Source organism: Helianthus annuus, chromosome 12, assembly GCF_002127325.2.
Source record: "Helianthus annuus cultivar XRQ/B chromosome 12, HanXRQr2.0-SUNRISE, whole genome shotgun sequence".
In the NCBI taxonomy this organism is placed as follows: Eukaryota; Viridiplantae; Streptophyta; class Magnoliopsida; order Asterales; family Asteraceae; genus Helianthus; species Helianthus annuus.
Window position 1 is genome coordinate 3,551,650 of NC_035444.2, and position 16,351 is coordinate 3,568,000.

Genomic DNA, 16,351 nt, shown 5'->3' on the forward strand with positions numbered 1-16,351 from the left:
TGAGTTGGGCATACATGTGGATCCTGCCAAGATCGACGCCATTAGAAATTGGGCGGCACCAAAGAATCCTTCGGAGGTGCGGCAATTTCTCGGTCTAGCAGGGTACTATCGTCGTTTTATTCAGAATTTCTCGAAGATTGCTCAGCCACTCACCTCATTAACACAGAAGAAGGTAGTTTACTCTTGGGGAACGAAACAGGAGGATGCATTCCAGATTTTGAAGCAAAAATTATGCAGCGCGCCGATTCTATCTCTACCAGATGGTACCGAGGATTTCGTGGTCTATTGTGATGCTTCGATTCAGGGTCTCGGTTGCGTGTTGATGCAACGCGAGAAGGTGATAGCTTATGCTTCTCGTCAGTTGAAGGTACACGAGAAAAACTACACGACACATGACTTGGAGCTAGGAGCAGTGGTCTTTGCACTGAAGATTTGGAGGCATTATCTCTACGGCACGAAATGCACCATCTATACTGATCACAAGAGCCTTCAGCATATCTTCGACCAGAAAGAATTGAATATGCGTCAGCGTCGCTGGGTAGAGTTGTTCAATGATTACGAGTGTGCCATCAAGTACCACCCGGGTAAAGCTAACGTTGTAGCGGATGCTCTTAGCCGCAAGGAACCGAAGCCGAAGCGTATTCGTGCCCTACAGCTTACTATTCACTCTGATTTACCTGCTCGGATCCGTTCAGCTCAGATTGAAGCGCTAAAGGAAGAAAATATCGAGGCTGAAGGATTACGAGGTCTACACAAGAAGAAGTTCGAGCAACGGTCTGACGGTATCTACTACTTCATGGAACGAATATGGGTTCCTTCAATTGGTGATCTTCGAGAGCTTGTGATGGACGAAGCACACAAGTCACGATATTCTATTCACCCAGGGTTCGATAAGATGTACCAGGACCTCAAGGTTTTGTATTGGTGGCCGAATATGAAAGCTCTCATCGCAACATACGTGAGTAAGTGCTTGACTTGTGCTAGGGTCAAAGCAGAGTACCAGAAACCTTCGGGTCTACTTCAGCAGCCGGAGATACCCATGTGGAAATGGGAACAGATCGCTATGGATTTTGTTACGGGGCTACCTAGAACACAGGCTGGGAACGATACTATATGGGTGATTGTCGACCGTCTCACAAAGTCAGCACACTTCCTAGCGATCAAGGAGACAGACAAGTATTCGCAGCTCGCAGCAGTGTACCTTAAAGAGGTGGTTTCTAGGCACGGAGTGCCGACTTCTATTATTTCTGATCGAGATCCTCGTTTTACTTCGGAGTTATGGCAGGCTATGCATAAGTCGTTCGGCTCGCGTCTCGATATGAGCACGGCCTATCACCCACAAACGGATGGTCAGAGTGAACGCACCATTCAGACGCTAGAGGATATGTTGCGGGCATGCGTTATTGATTTTGGAAAAGGATGGGAGAAACACTTGCCGTTGGTAGAATTTTCCTACAATAACAGCTACCACACCAGTATTAAGGCAGCACCATTTGAGGCACTGTACGGGAGGAAGTGTCGTTCACCCCTTTGCTGGGCTGAGGTGGGTGAAAGTCAGATCACAGGTCCTGAAATAGTACTCGAAACTTCAGATATGATCGTGAAAATCAGAGAACGTATGGCAGCTGCTCGTGATCGTCAGAAGGCCTATGCGGACAAGCGTGCCAAAGAGGTAACGTTTGAAGTGAATGACCGAGTTATGCTGAAAGTCTCACCGTGGAAAGGGGTTGTACGCTTTGGGAAACGTGGCAAGCTGAACCCACGTTATGTTGGGCCGTTTAAGGTTCTGGAGCGTATCGGTAAGGTGGCTTATAGGTTGGAGTTACCTACTGAGCTGGGTAATGTTCACGACGTATTCCATGTATCACAGTTAAAGAAGTGTTATGCTGACGACCCATTAACGGTACCTCTTCAAGAGTTAAAGATCGACGACAAGCTGCAGTTTGTTGAAGAGCCCATCGAGATTATGGACCGTGAGATCAAAGTGCGTAAACACAGTCGTATTCCTATCGTTAGGGTTCGTTGGAACTCAAGGCGTGGACCGGAGTTCACGTGGGAGCGCGAGGATCAGATGAAACTAAAGTACCCTCACCTCTTTCCCAAAGACAAGGAAGAGTCAAGCAAGACTGGTGAATCTCGGGGCGAGATTCCCCTTCAAGTTGGGGATGATGTGGCACCCGAGCAAAATCCGCAACAACCTTGACTCCTCACTTCACCCTTTCGTGCTTACTTGTCAAATTTCGGGACGAAATTTCTTTCAAGTTGGGGATGATGTGACAACTCGAAGTTTCAAGGTTAGCATTTTCGGTTTTGTAACTTTCTTGTTCTTGTTTTAGCTTATTTATTCGACCTGCGACACTATTAAACGTGCTATCATACTGGGTAGTTGTGTGTGTGTGTATGTGTTCGTTTGTTTACGAAACATCACACGTAACATATTGGAACGAATTCGACACGTAAGCATAACGGGTAACGCCAATTTATAAACGGTTGGGCTTGATCCGCCGTAGGGTTGTGTAATGCGGCCCACATCATTGTTTTTGTGAAGAGCACATAATCGGCCCAAATATTGATTGATTTAGTAACCATGTATCGGCCCACATCACTGTTTGTGTAACAAACCCTCATCGGCCCACTTATGTAGATTTTGGATTTATAATGTAACAACACGTACCTATTCCTTTATCTCACAATTACAACAACAAACCCTATTCCCTTCCTCCCTAAGTGTGCGACGGCAGTAGGTTTTCCTTCGAAGCAGTCCTTTCACGGATCAACTTGGGGTTAGTGATTCATATTTGTGTCAGTCCTTTTATTCGTAAAGTTGTTAATATATGATTATATCTGTGTGATGTCAATGTGATCATAGAAATTGATAGATTGTAGAATGATGGCAGCCATGTGCTTTGTTGTAGTTATGATCTAATCAAGTGGTCACCTTAATAAATTTTGTCAGTGATAGGGACATCATATGAGATAGTTAAGGAGATAATGCTATGCACATGGAATATAGAAATTAATAGTACTCATGACATCATATGGAAGTTGGTGGGATCAATGAAGTTGGGATAATGCTGTGCACATGGGATGTATATTAGTTAATTAGTTCATGCAATTTGATTAATGAGATAGTTGTGATGCATGCTGGTATCGTTGACTAACTGGAAAGAAAAGAAGGGTTCAAGTATATAACTAGGGTGCATGTTGTTATGTATGTTGCTTAGAATTATTATCATGAAACTGAACATAGGATAATGACTTAGGTAAACCAAGTTTACTGATAAAATAGATGCATATTAAATGGACCGATACTCTTACTGATGCAACGGGTAGAGTGTGGTTTGGGCCGCAAGTAAGGGTTGGGAATGTATGTCTACATTTGGAGTCCGAATCAGGCCCAACAGCTGAACGGCTGGGCTGATTCAACGGGCTGAGTACATCGGCTGGTGCTGGACTCGCATAACAGCAACTAGCGGGCGTTACGTTGTTGATAAATTACAAGCCGCTGGACCGTGTTATGCGCATGAATTAGCAGGTCTTGATAGTTGTTTCATTTTCCTTTGAAAGGTTGAATACTTTAACAAGTGCTACATAAGTATAACCCTCATGTGCGTGCAAAATAGAATGATAGATCTATTGAACATAATTGTTGGGTTCCATGGGTAATTGGATTGGGTCGAGTGATTAAAGGGCTGTGTAACCCATTCAACGGTTGGCTGGGCTGCGTGACCTCGGGTCACCAGCCAAGTCTATTTCCCGAGAAACCGGGCCAGGAGTTGGGTCCGGCCAAGTGGGCTGGGTAAGTCGATATGTGGCTTGGCAAGGCTTCGGGCCGCGAGTGGAACTTCGGATTTCATAACATGTCTGAATAGTGTACATAATGTTGCAAAGTGTTGACATGAGACACGAGTAGTCTATGTGGAATGCATGATACCTGGATGTTTACTTTAGTGCTACGCATTAACTGTTGCAAATTGCTATGTGTTATTGATATAAGTGCAATGTGTTAAAATACTACAAGTTGTTATGTGGATGAGTTGGAAGAATATTTTCTAACGACTAGTGATAATTACAATAGGGACAAATTAATCAGCTCGGAATACGTGCATTAATCTTACCGAGCAAACCGAAGGTGAGTTCACTACATTCGAGCATGTGTCCCAGTGGTTGGGGACAGTCAGGGGGTATCCCATGGGGGGGATAAGTCTTTGGGTAAAAACGGGTATATTGGTTAATATTCTCACCTATCATCTTTTGTAAGTCCCTCATCGGGTATTAGTTAGTAGCGCTACTTAGGTTTGGCACCCTCACCCCGTGCCTGTAGAGGACGGAGGTGAACTAATGACCCAGTCTGGCCCAGTACTAGATAGGAGTACGTGGGAAGGGCAGTCGTGTATTTCAGGAGCCGTCATTGTTCGGAAATGAGATATTAACAATATTACTTGCATTGGTTATTGAACTGTTTTACATACAACGGGTAACAAACGTTTTCTAAAACTGTGAACTCGCCAGCTTTGTCTGATACGTGTGTTACATGCTCGCAGGTCCTTAGGTACTGGGAACACAGGAACTTGCTGGCTGGAGGGCGAGAGTGGTCATGGTTACATTAATGAACTTAGTTATCAGACATTTATTTATTGAGGTTGTTTGGATAGTATTTACAGTATGATACATTAACGCTTCCGCTGAATTATGGTTTTTGAACAACTTATGTTTGGGATTTCAGTATTATTAAATGATGAAACTTTATTTCAAACTTGTGATTCAATGTAATTGGTGGCTCATTGCTAGTCGTCACACGCCTAACAGGGACACTCCCTAGGTGGTAATTTGGGGGTGTGACATTTACACTGGTAAATACATTCAACTGACACATTTGAAAATGTTTATTAAAAATTGATTTGAATGCACAAGGCACAAACTCTTTTATAACTTGGGAAAATTATAATAAAATCTTGTGAACGTTTTACATGTTCTTTTATGCGTTCAGTAGCCCGGGTCATGCCGGGTTAAAGATTTATAGACACACCACGTTTGCGTAAAACCGTAGTATAAAAACCAACGGCTACGTCTTTTAATTTTTAATGTCGACACTTTATACCGGGTGTACGCCTACACCGGGATGTCGATGGTCGTGGCCATTTCGTAAAATGATGCCAAGGATATCCGGGACAACGGTCATTAAACCCCCCAAAGGCTTATAAGCAACAAAACTGTTTAAATGAGCCGATCATATTTAATCAATTAACCACCTAAGCGATGGAATTATATAATGCTCAATCAAGCGGTATTAATATACCGTAACCCAAGCCCATATAGGGGAAATAAGTTAAAGTATTTACCTTTGCAAGTATATTTCCTTATTTTGGATTAAATCACCGATAGCTTTTACTGGGGCTCCTAATCTGGAACGAAGGTTTTAATTAACCTCTTAGAATCCTAACGGGTCGTTATAATGGCCGTATCCTAGACCGGTTGGTTCCGATATATATATAGATATGGTTTAATCGCGCGAAAAGGCGAAAACCGAGAATGGAGTGTGATTCTGACCCAACAAGTTCAGAGACTTGTTTTATATGGGTTAATGGTTCACACTCTGGATTTTGGGGTTCAAATAATATAATTTGACCCGTATCGGCTAAATTATGAAGACTAGCTTTATAAGCCGAACCGTGCGCGCAATAGACGAAACGGTTAACCATGAGAGTCGTACGCTTATTTCCTAAGTCAATATGCCTTAAATGGGTTGTGGTATCAGTAGGATACCTTCCGTGATGCCCGTAACGAGTTTAAGTTAGTATTATGCCCCGTAGGGGCTTTTCGGTCATTTTAAAGACTTTAAAAGGGCTTTTTCGAGTTCTACAGGAAATCTGAGTTTCCCGAACAGCTTATAAAGCTTAAAATACTTTATTTATTATTTAAAACCAGTAGCAACTGGAATCGGGTCAAAAGACTTTGTAGAACTCATGTTTTGGCCAAAAAGGGCATATTCGGTATTTACCGAACCGTAGCCATAACCGCAGGTTATGAGCAAGGTAAAAATTATTAAAAATCTTTAAAATTCCCAAAATATTAATTTATAACAGTGGGTAAAAGATTTGGTGACGAAATCTTGGTTTAGATAGGCGTTATGCTAATTGCGCCGTTAATTACTAAAGTTTATTTAAATTGCGCTAATTAGCATAACTCTCATTCTAGACCTCGGATTGACGTGAAATTTTAAGGACATGCTTATAATTTAATAAGCAAGGTTTTGGTCCATTCACGTGTCCGAAATACTCGTTTTAATTTTAAAAGGCCGTTACGGTCAACTTTTAGGCGAATGACGGAATTGCGCAAAAGACTCGGATAACTCATGAACCGACCACAGAGGTTTATACCAACATGTGACCTGGTCCTAAGAGAGTCCTAAGGTATATCCATACCTCACTAGAACGGGTCAGAACTGAAGTCAAAGCAAAAGTCAAACTTTTGGGACTTTCGGCTCCGAACCGGGTCAATATAGCAAATGATCGATTCAAACGAGCGCAAACAAGTTTATATACTTATTATCATGTTTTATGGTTGTCAAAACAGGTTCCATAACATATATATTACAGATTATGCATAAATCGCTAAAATAGCTTTCTGTTGACTTTTTAACCGCACGTTTGACTCGACATTTGACATAGTTAGAGTGGTGATCAGGGGGAACCATTTTAGAGGTTTATTACCCACATAAATACCAACTCATAACCACTTTTGATTCGTCATAAGACTGAACCATCACTGATTTATTGTAAAGTCAAACCGTAGTTATGACGGTTTGGTTCTTAGCCATTTACTAAGGAAATGTGAAACTACAAAGGGTTAGATCACTTACAGAAGTTGTGTTCTTGCTTATGGAGCAGAGAAAAGGACTTGAGAGCTCTTGAAATGATCAGAGATGTGTGTTTTTGATGTTGTGAATGTTATGTGCCTAAGGTGACTATTTATAGCCAATGTCAAGCAACTATGATCATTGCAAACACTCACAATAGTCCAGAGGTGATGGGTAGGTGTCCCTGAGAGCTATGGGTCAAGTGTAGGGTGCCCATGCCTCATTGATTGAGGTTTGATCGTTCAAAGGCTCCAAAAGGCAAGTAACTACAACAATTCTGCATCTGGGCGTCTAATGCGGCCCGCATGGAAGTTCCATGCGTTTATAATGCGGGCCGCCTGGGATTTAAAGATCAGACGCGTAAAAGGGGAGGCTCGCGGCCCGCCTCAACTTAACCATAATGCAATGCGGGTCGCGTGAGGTTAAGATTTCAGAAATTTTAAATCTTTTGTCATGATTACAGAATCTGATAATTAATAACGAAATCTTTCGTAATGATTTACCTGACCTTTCGGGTTTGAAGGGGTAACTTTGCGGTTTGGCCCTCGGTTATTTACCGATAGGGGCCTCGTGTTATTTACCCGCATTATTAAGTCCCCGGTTTATTTATTAATTATATTGGAAAGCCTTAACTTTCACTGTTGACGCTTTTAACCCTTCTCATATGAATTTGAGTATAACTCCTTCGTTTTAAGACGGAACTTCGCGGAATTTATACGGTATATTCTAGTGAGCGTATAATACTGTTACGAAGTCTTGGGAACGTTAAAGGGTCACTCAGAGGTAGTATTAAACATGTTGACACAGTTAACCCCTGTAGTTCGTAATCTCTCACTTTCTTCCGCGTTTCGCTCCCGTACGATTTATGATTTATTCGTTTGAAGGTTTAAGCATTTATTTAGGGTTACTATACAGTATATTTACCCTTGTTGACATTTATAACCCTCGAATTGATATACTTTCAAGGTTTGTCAAAATTGGTCCTTTATTTAATATCAATGCCACGTGTAAACAAATGACACGTGTTAACACATTATTGGACACAAAAATTCGAGGTGTTACAGTTTGGCAGTTAGCAAAAAATTCAACAAATTCAAGAATCAACAGAGGCAAAAAAAACCCCTAAAATGTTGCACCTGTATGTCTTGATACTCTCGAATTCATATATGTCCAGCACTTATAGAATGTGTTTTGAGTCTGGGTCCTTACCAATTGAGCTATTAATCCTATTAACAGGTTTGCAAGGCAATATGTGTAATATAACCAACAGTGGAAAACATGAACATAAGCTCAGTAAGTAAGCGGTTTTTAATGTCTGAATAAGAACATTATTCCTATGATTATCGAGCTTTTCAGGCACGATCTCGGTCCCTCTTCTTCTCTCACTATGAAGATGAAGTGGAGAGAGAAAGTCGCTGCCTGTGAACCTTGAACATCTCTACTCAGACCGATGAAGATGAGTTTATCATCTGAGGCTACCACGGCGAGATCTAGCATGTTGTTGCAAAATATAAACCATCATTGCCGGCTGCCCTTCGCGGCTGTCCTAGGTAGCGTTGGCTGTAATCCATGTTCGGTCGATGATGATGAGATCGATCTCACCTAAGACCACGTTTTTCAGATTGTAAGGGATATTCTGTCAATAATGTTGATGAGATGCTTCTCACCTAAGAGCCTTTTTGGCTCTTGCGATGTTTAGGTATTGATTGTACCCTCAATCATTTAGGGTTTTTTGTTTCCATATTTGATTTGTGGCTTTTTCGTAAGTTGGGTTTCTGTTTATGTATTGATTACACCCTGAATCATTCAGGTAATTTGAATCTGATTTTTAAGGAAGAAAATTAGTTTGGGGTTTATTGATGGATTGAAGTTGAGCATCGTTTAATGTTGTGTTCTCATGCCTTCTTGGCTGTTGCGATGTTTAGGTATTGATTATACCTTCAATCATTTAGGATTTTTGTTTCCATATTTGATTTGGGTTTTTTTCATAAGCTGGGTTTCTGTTTATGTATTGATTACACCCTGAATCATTTAGGGTTGACTGTGATGGCGAATAAAAATGAATGCAAAGTGCATTTTTCTTGTCCTTTCAATATGAGGCTATGATGATTTTGTAGATCTGAGTAAAAATTGAATGAAGATAGCATCATGGCAGGGCAAGGTTGTAGGATGACAGTTGTTTATGCAACCTCTCTTGCAGCCATGGTGTTGTCATCTTTATGCACAATCTGAGCCTGGGATTCTGACAATGCGAATGTTTTGCAAAGGGATCGTGTATAATCGTTGTCACATCTATACAAGAAAATGGAGTTTGGTTGATCTGAGATGCCTATTTAGCCGTATGTGATGACGCCGGTAAGTTTTCAAATTTTTCGTTTGTAGATCGGTCACATAAAGTGACGCTTGGACCCGATTCCTGTGTTTTGTTTTACAGGTGGTCGTGTGGCTATGGTGGTTTTACCAACAGATCTTGGTGAATTAGACACACTGCACGTGATGTTGCTACCGAGGTACTATTATTTTATTTATTTTTTTATGTCTTGTATTGATTAGTAATGCTATTAGGAGTTATTTATGTGATTATTCTTTTTACTCGCTGTTTTTAGTTTCGTTTAATATATCGCTTTCTTGACATGTATAGATTTGGTAACGAAGAGGATGATGGCCGTGTTTCGGGTTGGAGAAGCGACGATGGTAACTGTTTAAGCTTATTCGCTACTTATGTTGTTAGTTTTATGTGTTATTTGATGTTAGGACTTGCAGGATGTAAGTGAAATCATATACTCAACCAACTGTTGTCTCAATTCCAATCACCCAATATGGAGGTATGCTAAATTTTATTGCTGACATTTAGAAGCAATTCACCAGCATCGATGGTAACTGTTTAAGCTTATTCGCTACTTATGCTGTTAGTTTTATGTGTTATTTGATGATAATTTATGGATATTGTTGTGTAGGATTGAGTAATTTTAGTTTATAGGGTTTTGGCTTGGGTTTTAGGGTTTGGAGATGTTAGATTTAGCATGAGGTTTGATTTGCAGGTAATAATGTAATGATTTTGAGGTGTAGATTGTTATGGTTTGGTTTGTACAGATTGTATTTGTGGATTTGTGTGAAAAAAATGTATACGTATAGGTGTGGATTTATGTTTATGTTTATACATACACAGACATGCACATGTGTTTTGATGTGATTGTTAAGTACGATAGACGTTAAAGCTTTAAAAGTTATATTTACATGTAGTAGTTTCACTCTCAGAAGTGAGAACAAGCCCTGATATAACTTAGCTTGTTCTCACTTCTTCTCAGAGTGAAACTACTACATGTAAATATAACTTTTAAAGCTTTAACGTCTATCGTACTTAACAATCACATCAAAACACATGTCATAGTGAGAGAGACGTTCAAGGTTCACAGGCAGCGACTTTCTCTCTCCACTTCATCTTCATAGTGAGAGAAGAAGAGGGACCGAGATCGTGCCTGAAAAAAGGCATTGAACAGATTATAATGTGAAGAAGAAAGAGAGAGATGGAAGATATGATCTGGATGAAAGATTTAAGAATATGAAGAAACCCTAGAATTTCGCCTGGATGAAAGATTTAAGAATGTGAAGAAGAAAGAGAGAGATGGAGGATATAATGTGAAGAAGAAAGAGAGAGATGGAAGATATCTCAGATGCATTAAATGCACAAAACAACTCCCCGTGCAATTTTGAAATTCCCTCCTAATCTCAAATAAAAATCAGATTATTATATATTATATAATTTAGATTTATAGATTTATATATATAGGATTAGGTTCAAGAGTGAACACTAGTGTAGCTTGCGAACTGAGTGAACTAATCCTAGCCATACACGTGTGTATATCAATGGCTAGGATTTGATGTTGAAATACACTAGTGTATTTTACGATTTGATGATGAGATCCTGACCATACACGTGTGTAGATCAATGGCCAGGATTTATTCACTCAGTTCACAAATACACTACTGTTCACTCTAGAACCCCACCATATATATATATATATATATATATATATATATATATAGGGAGAAGATCATGCGAGAACCATCTCTACTTATTATGAGAACTGCGAGAACCAATGTGAACACATCAAAAATGCCTAAAACTAGCTAAAAATCACACAAAAATTTTTTTTTTGAATTTTTTAATATTTTTTATAAAAAAATCGCTACTTTTCGAAGCCAAAAAAAATTATTTTTTTTTAAATTTAAAAAAAAAAATTTTGCCTTCTAAAAGTAGCGATTTTAACATAAAAAATATTAAAAAATTCAAAACAAATTTTTTACATTTTTTTTTATTTTTTTAGATTTTTTTTTAGGTTTTTTGAGGGTTTAGTTTTTAGCATTTTAGCTTGGGGGGGGGGGTGGGGGTTAGGTTTTTTTAGCTATTTTAGGTTGTGTTCACATTGGTTCTCAAGGTTCTCACAATAAGGGTGGTTCTCGCATGAGCCCCTCCCTATATATATATATATATATATATATATATATATATATATATATCCGAATTATGATATCAGCATAGACAATGTGGCATATCTCAGAAGGTTAACACGTAAGCAAATCGAGGTCATTTTCTAATCTCCTTTTATAGATTATATAGAAGCTACAGAATTTCAAGTGATTAAATATCGTCATTTTAAGGCAAATTGGATTTAAATAATTCCAAGTCACTGTTATTGGCCAATAATAATCCCAACTCATTTAATCACCAATAATAATCCGAACTATTCACTTTTGTTTGTAAAATACTCCCAGTTAAAAAAACTCTAACTAGGTTAAAAGTTTGCTGATGTGGCTTGCCACGTCACCTGCCACATCAGTTGCCACGTCATAAAAAAAGCCACATCAGCTGCCACGTCATTAAAAATACCACGTAGACTGCCACATCAGCTGCCACGTCATCAAAAAATGCCACATCAACTGCCACGTCATATGACACATCAGCTAAAAGGGCCACATCAGCAAATTTTTAACCTAGTTAGTGTTTTTTTAACCGGGTGTTTTTTCAAACAAAAGTGAATAGTTCTGATTATTATTGGTGATTAAATGAGTTGGGATTATTATTGGCCAATAACAGTGAGTTGGGATTATTTAAATCCAATTTGCCTCATTTTAATCCTCTCATCTAGATTACACTTTAATCCCCTCATCTTTGACAACATTTAGTTAGTATTTAAAATTTTCCCCTTATAAAAAACTAACACCCCCTCATGATTTTTAAATGGTCATAACTTTTTGGTGCATTAATATTTTAAATTTGGCAAATTGAAAAATAATAATCCCATCTTTCTGAAATTGGACGATAATAATCCCAAGTCAGTTATTAGCCAATAATAATCCGACCTCGTCCATTTTTTTGTAAAATAGTCCGCCGGTAAAATAGTTTAATAGAGTTAAGTTTTTTTCCGAATTACAAACCGATGTTTTAGGGCTTTTGATCAGAACGAGGATACGAGTCGATTGATGTAAAACTTACCTCAAAATACTGCCCCAACCCACGAAAACGGTGCTTCAATTCGGGTGTTTAACTTCCAATTAACAAAATTCAAGCCATTTCGAACACAATTTCGAGGTAAGTTTTACATCAACCAACTCGTACACTCGTTCTAATCAAAAGCCCTAAACCATCGGTTTGTAATTCGGGAAAAAAAACTTAACTCCGTTAAGCTTATTTTAACGGCGGTCTATTTTATAAAGGCAAGTCGGATTTAAATAATCCCAACTCACTGTTATTGGCCAATAATAATCCCAACTTATTTAATCGCCAATAATAATCCGAACTATTCACTTTAGTTTGTAAAATACTCCCACGTTAAAAAATACTAACTAGGTTAAAAAATTGTTAATGTGGCTTGACATGTGTGCACTGACGTGGCTGGTTAATTATAAAAGAAACCCAACATTAAAGCCATCTGTGTATAAAGGTTTTCACCCCCAAATTACAACTATCTATCCCCAAATAAACACACAGACCATTACGATTCCCCTAAACCCTAATAAATCGAGAGAACAAACGATCAAGTCATTGTAAGCAATTCATGGTTACAATAAACATTACCATTGGTGCCAAGTCTAGAATTTTTGGGGTTTTTTAACGAATTGAAGGAGATGAAGAGTTTGAGCTCATGTTTTCGTTTGGGGATTGACTGAATTTGCCCAATTTGTAGAATTAGGGTTTTGATAGAGAGTACGATTGTGTGTGCAAATAAGGTTGATAATGATTATATACACATGTAAGATGTTAACTGGCCACGTCAGTGCAAACATGTCAAGCCACATCAGCAATTTTTTAACCTAGTTAGTGGTTTTTTAACGTGGGAGTATTTTACAAACAAAAGTGAATAGTTCGGATTATTATTAGTGATTAAATGAGTTGGGATTATTATTGGCCAATAACAGTGAAATGGGATTATTTAAATCCAATTTGCCTTTTACAAAAAAAATTGAACGAGGTTGGATTATTATTGGCTAATAACTAACTTGAGATTATTATCAGCCATTTTCAGAACGATGGGATTATTATTTTCCAATTTGCCTTTATTTTTTAAAATTACACCATATAAACGAGTGTTTTATTTTCTTTAACTTGAGTATAGTATTGCTATAGTTTTTTAATTAAAAAATTGATATGTTACATAATTAACAATGTCTAAAGGTGAGTAATAACTGAACTGTTAACCAAAATCGAACCAAAATCAACCAAAAGCTGAATTAACTGAAAACTGATTAACCGAAACCCGAATTAACCAAAAACGGTTATTGATTTTTTGTACCATCATTTAACCAAAATTAACTGAACCAAACCATTCATATTTTATATATTTCTAGCTTTTATACCCTTGGTTCATGTATTTCATATTTATATCCCCATTATATGTATTTATACCTCCATTTCATATACCTATACATCTATTTCATGTATTTGAACCTAAACTTTATGTATTTCTAATCAAATGTTTTAGCCTAAGTTTGGTTTTGGCTATTAACCGAAATTAAATGAATTTCAAAAATCGTCAATCTAACAAAAACAAAACTGTTAACTGAAAACGAATTGGTTAATAAAATAGACTAATCGATGACCTGGATTTCGGTTGATGATAATAATCTAACCAGCTGAATAATGCACACCCTGACAATGTTTTTGTTTCTCGCTGCATCGCGCGCACCTATTGTTTATTAACCAAAACCATTTACTACTTGTGAGCAATAACTAAATCGTTAACCTAAACCAAACCGAACCAAAATCAACCAAAAATGAAATAACTGAAAACCAAATTAACCAAAAATCGTTTATTAATTTTTTGTACTCTCATTTAACCAAAATTAGTTGATCCGAACCGAATCATTGATATTTTCATAGATTTCTAGGTTTTATACCTTCGGTTCATATATCCCGTATTTTATGTCTCTATTTCATATATTTATACTTGGCAAATTGGATTTAAGTAATCCCAACTCACTTTTATTGGCCAATAATAATCCTAACTCATTTAATCACCAATAATAATCCAAACTATTCACTTTTGTTTGTAAAATACTCCCAGTTAAAAAAACTCTAACTATGTTAAAAATTTGCTGATATGGCTTGCCACGTCACCTGCCACATCAGTTGCCACGTCATCAAAAAATGCCACATCAACTGCCACATCAGCTGCCACGTCATCAAAAATACCACATAGACTGCCACATCAGCTGCCACGTCATCAAAAAATGCCACATCAACTGCCACGTCATATGACACATCAGCTAAAAGGGCCACATCAGCAAATTTTTAACCTAGTTAGTGTTTTTTTAACTGGGAGTATTTTACAAACAAAAGTGAATAGTTCGGATTATTATTGGTGATTAAATGAGTTGGGATTATTATTGGCCAATAACAGTGAGTTGGGATTATTTAAATCCAATTTGCCTTTATACTTTCATTTATTGTATTTATACCCCAATTTCATATATTTCTAAGCAAAAGTTTTAGCCCAAGTTTTGTTTTTTTTGTTAATCGAAATTAAATAAACCAAACCAAAAACCATCAAATAAATAAAAGTGATTAACCGAAAACCGGTTGATTAATAAAATAGACAAACCAATGACTTTGGTTTCGGTTTCGGTTGTGGATGATAACGGAACTGACCGAACCATGTACATAAAAATGAAATGGATTCCCCATTTACTTCGCCTTTTGATGTATATCTATCACAATGATGCTACAATAAATATTATATGAATAAGAAAACTTTCAAAAACGGGAATCACAATGCGATGTATCGCACCCGCCACATCACGCTGGCATCCTGCTAGTATATATATATATATATATATATATATATATATATATATATATATATGTGTGTGTGTGTGTGTGTGTGTGTGTGTGTGTGTGTGTGTGTGCGTAAGTTTAGTTTGAGGTTCCATTACACTTCTAGAAAAGTTAGATTTCATGTTGAAGGATTCCTAAAAGTTAGGTGTGAATTCTAGTTGGAAAACCAAAACTTCTTTCTTACCACCCTTAGTCTATAAGTACAAATCAACCATACAACCCTTTAACTAAAGGATCATATATGGCATCTTTGAGACTAACTTTTATGGTGGTTACGACCATTGTGATCGCATGTATGCATTTTCCCACAACGTTGGCTGTAACTTCCTATGTAGTAGGTGGTGCCAAAGGGTGGTCTATGCCTCCAAAACCCAACCATTATGAAGCATGGACCGAAGGAAAGAAATTCATCAAAGGCGATCGCTTTTATTGGGTGTTTAAAGAAGGAAAACATAATGTTGGAGAAGTATCATCAAAGGAGGCGTACGACACATGCAACACCACCGCTCTTATCCCGCCCCTTATTGAAAAAGTTGATGGCAGCTTTCTATTCCTTTATGAAGCTAAAATTTACTATTTCATTTGCACAATTCATTGTTCAAAGGGTATGAAAGTAGCCATCGATATCAAAGAGTCATAGTTTGTAACTTCTTAACGATTATATATCATATAATAAATTGATTTAAAGGCCTTCTTTTCTTTTTTAAAAAGGGTTATTGGATTCAATAATCCCAAGTTTTAAATGTTGGATGATAATAATCCTAACTTTAAAATTTCTCTCCAACGATCCCAACTTGTAAGAAATTGGCCCCCATTGATCCTTTATAACATATAAGAATTTGGTCTCCCCAATAGATTCATGTGCCCATGCAGCCTCCTTATTGAATTAAGTGCACCTGCAGTTTGAAAAGGATCGATGGGGGCCAAATTCTTACAAGTTGGGATCGTTGGAGGGAATTTTTAGAGTTGGGATTATTATCGGCCAAAAGGTGAAACTTAGGATTAATAAAATCCAATAACCCTTTTATAAATAATAAAGAAAATATAAAAATAATTTGATGTTTAAATGCGATGTTAACCAAAACTTATTTTAGGCTTAACTATTTTGATCTTCACAAAATAACGAAGGGCCCCAATTGTCATCATCATCATCATAC

The 16,351-nt window shown here is 37.7% G+C and overlaps 1 protein-coding gene and 1 long non-coding RNA gene across 2 annotated transcripts; both read left to right on the forward strand.

The window, feature by feature from the left end:
• Nucleotides 1-9,141: 9,141 nt before the first annotated feature.
• LOC118484757 lies at nucleotides 9,142-9,721 on the forward strand. Its single transcript, XR_004874355.1, has 4 exons — nucleotides 9,142-9,214; nucleotides 9,294-9,369; nucleotides 9,501-9,553; nucleotides 9,623-9,721. It is a non-coding gene; the product is annotated as an uncharacterized LOC118484757 (long non-coding RNA).
• A 5,714-nt stretch (nucleotides 9,722-15,435) lies between these two features.
• LOC110875188 (cucumber peeling cupredoxin-like) lies at nucleotides 15,436-15,834 on the forward strand. The gene has a single exon (XM_022123387.1). The coding sequence runs from the start codon at nucleotides 15,436-15,438 to the stop codon at nucleotides 15,832-15,834; it is 399 nt and encodes a 132-aa protein (XP_021979079.1).
• The last annotated feature ends 517 nt before the right edge of the window (nucleotides 15,835-16,351 follow it).